The 12,118-nt window shown below is 32.9% G+C and overlaps 1 protein-coding gene across 2 annotated transcripts in view; it reads left to right on the forward strand.

Annotated features, from left to right (window-relative positions):
- Positions 1-12,118, forward strand: part of LOC129745470 (phospholipase A2 group XV-like) — a 52,512-nt gene that overhangs the window by 2,591 nt on the left and 37,803 nt on the right. For both annotated transcript variants that reach the window (XM_055738577.1, XM_055738576.1), the window contains exons 2-3: positions 1,943-2,717; positions 2,819-2,941. In XM_055738577.1, coding sequence (XP_055594552.1) covers positions 1,943-2,717; positions 2,819-2,941 — 898 coding nt within the window. The remainder of the gene's footprint in view (positions 1-1,942; positions 2,718-2,818; positions 2,942-12,118) is intronic.

A 12,118-nucleotide genomic window follows, 5' to 3' on the forward strand; every position in this document is an offset into this window, starting at 1 on the left:
ACAAAATTCCCTACTACACAGAAGTACGCTGGCTTTCCTGCCACAAAATATTGAAAAGATTTTTTTTTGCTACGAGAGGAAATAATATAATTTTATGAAATGAAAATTTTTTAATGCGGCCCGCACACTTAAACGAGTTTGACATGCCTGCCTTAAAGCATCAAATTCTAAACAGAGTCGAAATCGATTTTCAAATCAAATTTAGGGTAGTCTTATAAATTTCTGCAACCATGTTTTACGTTTATAGGAATCCAGTGCTGGTTTTAAAAATAAAAAACATGCCACATTCCCCTTAACAGAAAAAATAATCGAAAAATATTGAAATAAAAGTGATCAATCTTACCCCGGATTACAGTATGCAATATAAATTATAATTAATGAGGAAAGAAATTGAACTTAATCTTCAAGCAAAAATTAAGCTTGAAGATTAAGTTCAACAATAAACCAATAAAATGAATAAATTTTATATTGCCAATTATTCAGAAACAAAGTTCCAAACTTAAATCTTAAACTTTAATGGAGGTTTCAAGCGTAGAAAATAAATCTGATTTGAACAGCAAACTTAATCTCCTACTTTAATTCCTGAATATTTTGTGGTTGAAAAGAATAGCTTATTCTTTGCTAATTTAAGTGTTTACAGAAAGTGTTTATTTAAATGAAACTTTGAAAATATATTAAGGTACACCGGGGTAAGTGGGGACGGTGGCTATTAAAACAATACTGTCAACTATTTTTTCAAACTTTTAATGCAGAATGTTAAATTTACTTGTAATCTATCCAACAACTGTAAAAGAGATACGGTTCCGACATTAACCGATGTTTACGATGCCTTTTCGTTAATTTTCTATTTTTAACTACGATGTGGAGTTGATGTGCATCTTTTTCAATCGCAAATTTCTCGTAAACTAGCTGGCTCTTGGCCAAAAACTCTACATTGAAACAATCCTTACATTAGAAACAACCAGTTAGGAAAAGAAACGACAATAAAAAAAATTAAAAAAAAAAGATTTTATTTTCAAAAATCTAAAATGTTGTCTCCAAACCCTACCTGGGGTAAGTGGGGACGGCTTTATAATACTTGATGTTTAGATATTTTTTTCAATTTTCTCTCCTTCATTCAATACATTTTAGCTTTATTTAGCATTCAGATCATGAAAAGTTAGGAAAAGTATTTGTGTTTCTGGAATAAGCATATATTTTCGATACAATCGGATCTCGTGTGTTGCAACATAAATTACACACAGTTATCACTACCATGAACTTTTTTCAAAATTTTGGACGGTTCGAACAATAAAGTAACGCATTCAACCAAGAAAACGCAAATTTTTTGAAAATTTCCTGAGAAATCAAAGTGAAAATCTACCGTCCCACTTACCCCATAAAGCGGGGTAAGTGAAGACACCAGCAGTCCATAACAATTCACTTGTTACCTTTTTTCGTTTTTCGTCAATCAAACTTATCTCTTCAGCATTTGTAAACAACATGTTCTGCATCACATTGAATGCGATTTTATCAAAATTCAATCAAAAACCGCCCCCACTTACCCCGGTGTACCTTACTTATTTTTTAAATCTTCAAAAAATATCGCAACTTCTCGGACTTCATTTCGAAAGTGAGGATTAGAATAAATACCTAACGTTTTTTGTAGAATAACTTAAAGCTTAACAACAACATATAACCTTCAAATTTTTTATGTTCTTTATGTATGAATTGCTCAAGCAAAAATGGTTGCTACCAACCCCCAATGAGCCGATTTTACCTTATATTTGTATGGTGACACCCTTTTCTAGAAAGGGGAGTGGCTCCGAGAATTACTCCATGCAAATTTTCGAGCCAATCTGTTTAGTTGTTTCCCTGTCTATGCGTGACTTACAGACATAACGAACCTGTCATATATTAGAATATTGAAATTTCAAACTTTTTTCAATTGGAAATTTGTTAGTTCCGGGTTGTGGCGGAAGTCGAATCGATGCCAATTTGGACAAACCGGCGGTGGTGCGATTCATCTGCGCGAAGAAAACTTCTAAGTTCTACGATACCTGGGTCAACAAGGCGCTTCTGATTTGGATGGTGATCGATTGTACCGCGGATAATCTCCGATTGGTGTACAACAACGAAACTCGAACCGTATCCAATTCTCCGGGAGTACAGACCCGCATTCCCGGCTGGGGTTACTCGGAAAATGTCGAATGGTTGTCCACTTCCCATGCCAGCGTTAGTTCGTACTTTGTCAACGTGGCCAATGCCCTGGTCCTCAATGAATATCATCGGGGTATTTCGATTCGTGGAGCTCCGTACGATTTCCGCAAAGCGCCGATCGAGAACCAAAATTACACAATCAAGATGAAACATCTTATTCAGGAAACGTACGACCTTAATGGCGGAACTCCAGTCACACTGATCGTCCACAGTATGGGAGCCACGATGGCACTCGATTTCCTGCAGCATCAGGCCCAGGAATGGAAGGACAAGCACATCCGACGACTCATTTCCCTGAACGGCGCTTGGGGTGGCTCGATTAAATCGCTGAAAATTTACGCCGAGGGTGATGATCTGGGATCGTTTTTCGTCAGTTCCAGTGCCATTCGTACCATTCAGGTGTCGACGCCTTCGCTGGCTTGGTTGCTGCCGAATCCGCTATTTTGGAAACCGGACGAAGTGCTGGTGCAAAACAAGAACCGAACGTACACCGCACATCAAATGGAAGAATTTTTGGAGTAAGTTTTTTTGGTTTCCAGTTTTTTTTTATTTAATTGAATGCAAAAATATGTTTTTGAGATTCTTCAGTAGATAGCTGATTTTTTTTTCTTGTTTCTAGTGACATGGACCTCCCGGAGGGTAAAGAAATGTACAGGGATGTCCTGCCAAAGACCTTGAACTTTACTCCACCTGGCGTAGAAGTGCACTGCTTCTACGGAACCAAAGTGGACACAGTCGAGAAGTAAGTACACACTGCATATTACATGTATTTTCTATTGATTCCTTTATGAAAATATAAATTGGATTTTTTTTAATAAGAGTCTGTTTTAGTGACACATTTAGCTTTCACATATTAAAAACCCGATTTTTGAGTTAACCGCGACCTCTCAGGAACTTCGAACTATCTAAAAGGGTGTTTCCGCTTACACAAAATTCGAGATTGAATCCGATTTTCTTAGAAACAATGAAAGTTAGTTTTGGCATTATTCATTAAATTTATTTCACATTCATATTCAAATGTACGAATTTGATCATCAATCATAACGTTCTACACGTCCTGAGAATCGACAGTATTTTGCTAATTAACTCATGCGTTCTCCATTTCTACTTTACAACCTTAAGTTTTTCTACAAGAAGCTCAAATTACCAAATATTATTCAATCTGCATCCAAAAGCTCTACAGTATTTGGAGGGTTCAAATTTTTTGTAACGAAACCGATGTCATTTCGCGTTCTTGGTATAGTGGCATCATACCTAATGCGGTCAGAAGATCGTCGAAAATTTGAACAATGCACAGTGGTCCAGAAATGAAATTTTGCGAGAAACAATTATTAGCATCTTCCCCATAAGTTGAACGCATTTGACGTCTTAGACAAACTTCTACAAAAACAACTGAAGGCGGTCAAGAAAGAAAAATTTCAGTTTGGTTCATGCGGTTTCCGAGTAAGGATTTTTTTCCTAACTTTGATGAGATAGAGGAAATGTAGTCCAACAATATTCTAGAACATAATTATTTATGAAACTTTATCTATCTCATGATTTGAAAGTTTTATGACAACTTGTTTTTATGAATTTGGGGATCCTATAGAACTCAGTTTTTGCGTGATATCTTTTCATGGTGATATTTTATCAAGATCATTTCTTGAGCCGCATTTTAGATATTTATAACACATATTTTTTCGAAAACGGATTACCTAAATTTGTTTTTGTTTTTAAGTTAAGAGGCAGTATGTTGTGTCTAAATTGACTCTTTTAGAACTTCAATAACTCCAAATGGGTCAAGTCGAAATTTATTTCGTTGATTGCATTAGAAAATGCAATGCAAAATGCAAGAAAATTATAATATTAAAGATATAAAAAATTGGAGATTTATTTTTTTGCTTATTAAAGCGTTAAATTCTTGTATGAAATTTGTTAAAAAATCGGAAAAATCTCAATAAAAATAGAGAGAATTAGTACATATGTTCTTCAAGAGCTCAGAAATTACTGGACCAATTGATGTGAATTTTGGCAAAGAATAATACCTGAAGGGGTTTGAGTCCATCGCACTCAGGGCAGGGAGGGCCCTCATACAAAGTAATCGTGAAATACCGTAAAATTTGGAAAAATTTAACCTATTGACAAGTGATACTTATAAAATGTTGTAGAAAAGCATACTATACTTTCATGAGGATCAAGGAATTTTTATGAAAAAAATTGCCGTTCTGTTAAATTACATTCAATTCCAACCAATAGTGATGAATTAATAATGAAGAGACTGATAGGATGATAAATTCTAGTATTAAATCATCGAATTTCATTGTATTGAGCTGAGGTATATCGACTTATTCTCTACGTTTTTTGTTACCCTGAGTACACCTTTCAAATGTTAAATTTAATGTTTTAATAATATTATAAGAAATCAAATAGAACACATTAATTAAGTCAAGAATTTGAAATCTGCTCATTTAATCCATCTTATGTTGAAATACGGCTGAAACGAATTTCTGGAATCTCTCGTTGCATATTTATCGCAGTTCCTAATGTGGTAAAAATATCACATGAAATAAAATCAATGATTTTTATTTTTTTCTTAAATTTCCGTTTATGACATATGACATCAGAAACCAAATACTTTTTTTTACTTCAAATAAATCTTTAAATCAGCCAAGGTTTAGCAGACATAGTGAAATTTCATAATTTCAACCGGGATGGTCACGATCTTTGTTCAAAAATGAAATCTTTTTTTAACCATTTTGTCTATCGGCTCAAGTTTTAGACGCTATAAAAATTATAGTAAATCTCTCTTTTCATAAATATATAGTGAACATAAGAAGATTCCAAAATGGTATAATTTATGTAAATCAGTTCAGTAGGACGAAGATACAGCCAAAATAGTAATCCGAGTCTACAGTACCGTTCATAATTGTATAGAAATTGGAAGCACGCGCACTGTCACTTCGAATTTGAACTTCCATAACTTTTTACTCTGATGATATTTTGTGATCCAATTTTCTGCGATAGATAGATCACCCATCACACTATAATACCACGGAATTTGGGATGTCTGAAGATTGTGTAGCCAGAGATACAGTAATTCTACGAAAATCGGACTGTTTAGACTTTTACCATTCATACTGCAATATCTCAGAATTTAGGCAATACTTTATATTTAAATTTTCCAAAGTGATTTTTGAAATATGAAGTTAACGTGTCTGAAGTTTTTGAAAAGTTCGATCTATGGGATCAATATTTTAAGCATGACCCTCAAAATGCGATATCTATAGAATTTTGAACTAACTGACCCTCCAAATAATATTTGTTTTTTTGATAGAAAATCTGATTTTGAATTTATTTCTCGTTTCATATGAATATCTGAATATTTGGCACAGTTTCTTAATTTTTGGTTTATAGAAGAATATATGTTTATCTTAAATACCAAATTTCTTGGATTTTAACAAAAAGCGACCATTTTGCAAGAATTCCCCGTATAGATCTGAGTTTATGAATTTTCTTTTTGAAAAACGTCTTTAATTCTAATAATTTAGAAATGAATTATTTTTGTAAATACCTACTACAATTTTTAGAATATTTTAAAATTCTTTAAATTTTTTTTATTTCCGTTATTGAATATTCCAGGAATGTTTTATTTTTGGTTTATTTCTGAACAATCTCCCGCCTTTCTTTCAATAAGGTGTAGGTGAAAGTCGTAGGAGTTCTTTCAATTGGATCATATCATTGCCAAATCTGAGTTGTAAACCAAACTTAGTAAAATTACTTAAAAATTGTTCAAGTAGATTATATGTTAGAACACAGAAAAAATATTTAATCTAAACTTATCTATCGATACAAACCATGACCAGCTTGGTGCATCACATCAGGACTTGTATGTGTACCGAATTTGATCGGAAGCACATTATATTTGTTCTAGTTTTATCAAATATTCCTTCAAATTCGTATAGGAGTTCTTCTTCCTTTTTCTTAAAAAGAAGTGTTCTTACAGCACAATAAATTGTCAAATTATATCATGACTTGTCAATTAATGTAATAAATCATTTCATTATGTCTTTTTGGATGTTGTTGTAATTCAAGATATTTTTATATGAGAGCCAAACTTTTTTGAAAATTTAATCAATTATCTCATCATGTAGGATTAGTTGCCGTACTTTGGGACCTTTGAACGGTGATTTTTTATAAATCAATGTATTTCGAACAAATGGACGGCAGTTTTGTGTTTTTCAGCAAATCTATTTATAGTTGAAGATCTCAAGTTTAAATGACAATTTTGAACTTTTGTTTCACCGTTTTTTTTTTAATATTTACACAGATGTGGATGACCGAATTTTCCAACTTTGCACCTATTGTTCCTGCTTTAGAACTGGATTGGTACCCTTCATTGAAGCTAGATTTGAAATATAAGAAAACAGTTCTTTTTCAAATAATCCTAAAAATTGTTGAAAATTCAATTTCTAAAATAAAATATGGCAATAACTAAGTTTTACAACTTCTTAACAAATCAAAATAAACACTAAAATACCCGTTATGAATATTTATAAATTTTAAATGCTCATCATAGGTTCTAAATTATGCCTTTTAAGGTTGCCAGATTGCCCGGTTTTATCCGGGTTAGCCCGGATATTTGATACTAAATTTAAGAACAGTCCGGCTCGGCTCGGTTGCCCGGATTTCATTAAAAAATGCCCGGATTTTGCCCGGATTTTTCACTTTATTAGGAAAAAAAAAAACAAAAAAACAACAAACAACTCCAAAACGAATTTTTTTGAGCAAGTTTTATAAAAATAAACATGAAAGGTTGTTTTGAAGCCTAAAATACGGTTCAAAATCCATCGATGAGTTTTGATGAAAAAAAATTGTTTTTTTTTAATATTTTAGGAATTTCTTAGTTTTGATAAAATTTGCCCGGATAATATGGATTTATGGTCGTCAATTTGAAATCGAATGCCCGGATTTTGCCAGGTTTTTATATAAAAATTGCCCGGTTTGTCCGGCCCGGATACGTGCTGAAAAATTCTGGCAACTAACTTTAAAAATAAACGCACCTTAATTAATTGGTTGATATTAGAACAAATGTTTTGATAACGTTGCACAATGGGGAAAAAAGTGTATAAATTGCGGAGAAATTCAATATCTTACTAGAAACAAATCCATGAAAAAATATTTTCCTTTAGTCAAAATTCCCATAAAAGCGATTGGACATAGTTTCAGAGACCGCACGAGCTTACGAACGGAATTATAATGCCTTTTTCACCCCTAGTTGCCCTATATTTTGTAAACAGGCCAGAAAAAAACTTGTTTATACTTGAAAACTTTGAACAAAAATGGACCTATCTTGTGCAATTTTTTCTGATAAATCGAATGGAGGCTGTTTGAGCCACCGCACGCTCTGGAAAATGGAGTTATGGCTGTTTTTACCCTCAATTCCCCTATATTTTTCAATTATTTAAGCAAAAAGCATTTTCGAATTTGAAAATTTTGAACCAAATTAGACTTTTCCCATGTGATTTTTTTCCGAGAAATCCAACAAAGCATATTTGAGTCACCGCACGGATTGAAAACAGGAGTTATGGCTGTTTTACCCTCAATTCCAAACATTTATTAAAAAGGTCAGAAAAAAAAATCAGACTTTAAAACTTTGAACAAAATGGGACGAATCTTGTGTGATTTTTGCCAAGGAACCAACGAAGCCAATTTAAGCTACCGCTCGCATTGGGAACAGGAGTTATGGCTGTTTTACCCTCAATTCCCTTACATTTTTCAAATAGTCAGAAAAAGCATGTTCGAAATTGAAAATTTTGAAGCAAATGAGACTTATCTTACGGGATTTTTTCCGAAAAATTCAATGAAGGCTGTTTGAAACACCGCACGCTTCGGAAAATTGAGTAATGGCTGTTTTACCTTCAATTCCCTAACATTTTCCAATTATTTCAGGAAAAAGCATGTTCGGACTTCAAAATTTTGAACCAAATGGATACCCTAGTAACATTTTAAGTTTTATAGTAGGCTACTAGATAAAGTTTTGGTTTTATAAGGGCTTGAGACGTCTTATAAAACTATCGGTGTTACTTGGGTAGTATCTTATGTGATTTTTTCCGAGAAATCCAACGAAGCATATTTGAGCCCCCGCACGGATTAAAAACGGGAGTTATGGTTGTTTTACCCTCAATTCCCCAACATTTTTCAAATATTTCAGAAAAAGCATGTTCGGACTTGAACATTTTGAACCAAATGGAACGTATCTTGAGTGATTTTTTTCGAGGAATCCAACGAAGTTATGGCTGTTTTACCCCTAATTTCCCAACATGTTTTAATTATTTCAGAAAATTGAGGGTAAAACAGCCAAAACTCCAGTTTGCAATCCGTGCGGTAACTCAAATAGGCTTCGTTGGGTTGCTTGGAAAAAATCACACAAGATACGTCAGATTTGGTTCAAAATTTTCAAGTCCGAACTAGCATTTTTCTGAATTAATAGAAAAATGTAGGAGAATTGAGGATAGAAACAGCCATAACTCCATTTTTCGAAGCGTGCGGTGGCTCAAACAGGCTTCATTGGATTCCTCGGAAAAAATCACACAAGAGATACCGTGAAAGCACCAATGGCCGCGCACTTTCAACTTTAATCTTTATTTTCTACAAAACTCAACAACGAAAATTTCTATGTCCAGGGTGGCCAGCGAGTTTCCATTTTCAAATTCCCGGTTTTTTCCCGGTTTTCCCGAATGAAATTTTATGGTTTTCCTCGTTTCAAAATGCGCGAATAAATATGTCCATTTGACCAAAACTGAAGATATGTTTATGCAAGTTGAATGTAAAAGTGTGAGAGGACTTAGTTCAATCTTGAAACTCAAAAGTTATTCGAATTATGGTGATTGTAATACGGCAAGAAAAAAAATCTAGTTGTTACTTTTTTTCAGTCATTCATACCATCTTCGTTTTTTATAAGAGAAACTTCAATATTTTTATTATTCGCATAGATAAATAATAGTTTTGATATGATGCCATATAATACTTTTAAAATTTCAAGTTGAAATTCAAAATTTTTCTATTGAAATCTACTGACTGACATTCTGATATTTTTTCTTCTAAAGCTCTTAAAACAGATTCAGATGAACCTTATTCATGATAAGCTATCTGATATTTTATTTCGGTTCTCATATTGAATACTGAATCAATTGAATACCTTTAACATTTTTATTAGAATGCGCTGAGTTCTGGATTATATGTCCTATCTCAAAAATGCATGTTTTTATTCGATTTTTTATGTAATGTAAACAAGAATCACACAAAAACCTTGTTCTCTTGTTACATCTGCTGTCTTCTGTGCGTTTATCAATAAACCGAATAAAATGGTGGCATCTTTTTCTATCATTTTTTCCCGCATGAGACAATTCCCGATTTTCAAAGATTAAAATTGAGCTAAATATTTGAAGAAAATATTTTCGCAACCAAAGAAAATAAGTTCTTTGAGGTCATGTCGTTTGTCAAAAAATTGATTTTTGAACTTACGTTTTTGACAGTTTTTCGAAGCAAACAAAATATTTGCTTTTTTTTAGTATTTTTTTTTAATGTTTTATTAATAAAATAAAAATTTGAAGTATGGTTATGAATATTTTTGATTTTTGAGGTAATGTAAACTAAATTGAAAACAGCTGAAAATAAGTAAAGTCACATAAAAAAAATTCTCATAGTTCAATCTATTTAAAAACTACCATTGATCATTAGATTTTTGTAAAAATAGCTTTTCAGTAAATTTGTCGACCAAGGTAAGACTTCATTGCTGAATAACTGAATTCATATCTCTCGTTGAACGTTCTATGAAAATTAAATTTATATAATCATAATAATTTAAATAATAATAAAAATTAAATAATCCGATATTTTAGTCGAACTCTTCAAAATAACTCCCCCAGTTTTTCCAAGTTTCTTTTCAGTATGACGTGTATTTCCGAAAAAAAATGAGCTTCTGATGCCGATTCGAAGCTAGTCAATTTTGGACTAGTGTATAATTCCAGTTATAACATAGATGATAATCTTAAATCTTAGTTTTTTAAATGTGGTTTCAATTGAAGGCTGTCTGGTTTCAACATATTAATTCACATCACAATACAATTTTTATTTATTTTGAATTAAATTTTTATATTTCTTCATTCAGCTTTTAAGTTCTATTTTTTTTTTCAGATATTCGCAAAGAGCATGCACAATTGTAAAAATCTTTAATTAATTAACGCTATAAAAGTTAACTACCAAGACTTAACGTATAAAAACTTAACAGTTGTGAAACGTTTATTTAATTTAAAAATATTTTTATATTCACTGCAGTGCACAATATGCTTGAGCAAAGAAATAAGCTAAGTTTGTTGTCGAGACATCTCGATTTTTCAAATATTCTCGACTTTTCTCGGCATTTTACTCATTAATATAAAATCCCGATATTTTCATGCTCCTCCCAAATGGTTAAAAATCCTGGAATAAACGATTATAGACTGTAAATTTTCTGAGAGAAAGTTTAGTCATGATGAAATTAATGTATTTTAGGATATCATAGTATTTAATAATCCATAAAAAAATTTCCCGGTTTTAATTTGAAATTCCCGGTTTTTTCCCGGTTTTCCCGGTCTCATTTTAAATTCCCGGTTTTTTCCCGGTTTTCCCGGTTCGCTGGCCACCCTGCTATGTCTCGCATTTTCGGATACCTCCGCTAGGTATCTTTCACTTGCCATACTAGAAATAAATTTATTCTGCTGAGGTCAGGAAAAAATAAAAACCAACATCGTTTTTGTCGGATGCCATTTTTTCTGTTGTCCTTAGCAAGTGAGCTAAACGGGTCCCTTTTTGAAATTCAGTTTTTTGTGTTTAGTTCGAGCACCTTGGCGAAAATTTTCGAACGTAAGTTATTTGTGGCTGTATAACGAATCAATTGTGAAGAAAAGTGAACAGTTTGAAGGTTCTGTTGCGGAAAAAATGACAATATTGTTGTGCACGGCCATTGGTACAATGGATTTTTGAATGTTTCTTTTGCCGCGCACGGAAAGTATTCTAGTATTTATAAGCAGTTAATCTTAGAGAACTTTTTCGGAATTTCACAAAGGTTATATAAGATTCACAGGGAAGTTTTCCAATCAATGTTTTCCTTCATAAAACCGGCTGAAAAACACTTTTTTTTTTAAACAGTGTCAGAGGAAAGGATTATCTAATAAAAATTGCTACAAAGTGTTGGAAATTTGAGGTTAGATAGCAATTCGGATCTGTTTACGTTTTAGTTGGTCAGTTTCCTCGTGGATTTTCAGACAGCTCGCCGAATTTGTGATGATTCACCGAAATCGGGACCGAAAACATTGTTCCAATATATCTTCCGGCAAAATAATGCTTAGTAAAAATGGCGCCTCATACTAATTTTGCACTAGACTTGTATCACAAAACAATGACGACAAATCATTATTTGATGTGTGAATCTTGAAAATCCTTACCTGAGAATAATCGCAATGAGCCTGAGAGCCATGTAAAAAGCATTTTTACCTGTTTGGATACCTTATTCACTGTTTAAACCAAATTAAGAAGTGCGCGGCCATTGGTACACTTGTGAGCGGCGATTGGAACAAGCATCATAAGCGTGCGCGGCCATTGGTACACAAACACTTTTTACAAATTCGCGTTTTTTGTGACGTTACAATGAAAAATCTCTCACTTTTAAATTTTTCCCTTAAAGAACGTAAGTTTTACTACGTGTCAGTGCTTTTCTTTTCGGAATCGCACAAAAAACGATTTTTGTACGGCACAGAGAACATTCATCATTGCTTAAATGCGAGGCCATTGGGTCCTTCACGGTATTCCTATTTCAATCGAGTGCTGCGGAACAACCACAGATATGTTCACAGCTATAATAAAACACTAAAAAAAAAGTTTGCAAGCAAGGATGGAAAAA

The sequence above is a fragment of the Uranotaenia lowii genome, chromosome 2 (genome assembly GCF_029784155.1).
Source record: "Uranotaenia lowii strain MFRU-FL chromosome 2, ASM2978415v1, whole genome shotgun sequence".
NCBI classification, from domain to species: domain Eukaryota; kingdom Metazoa; phylum Arthropoda; class Insecta; order Diptera; family Culicidae; genus Uranotaenia; species Uranotaenia lowii.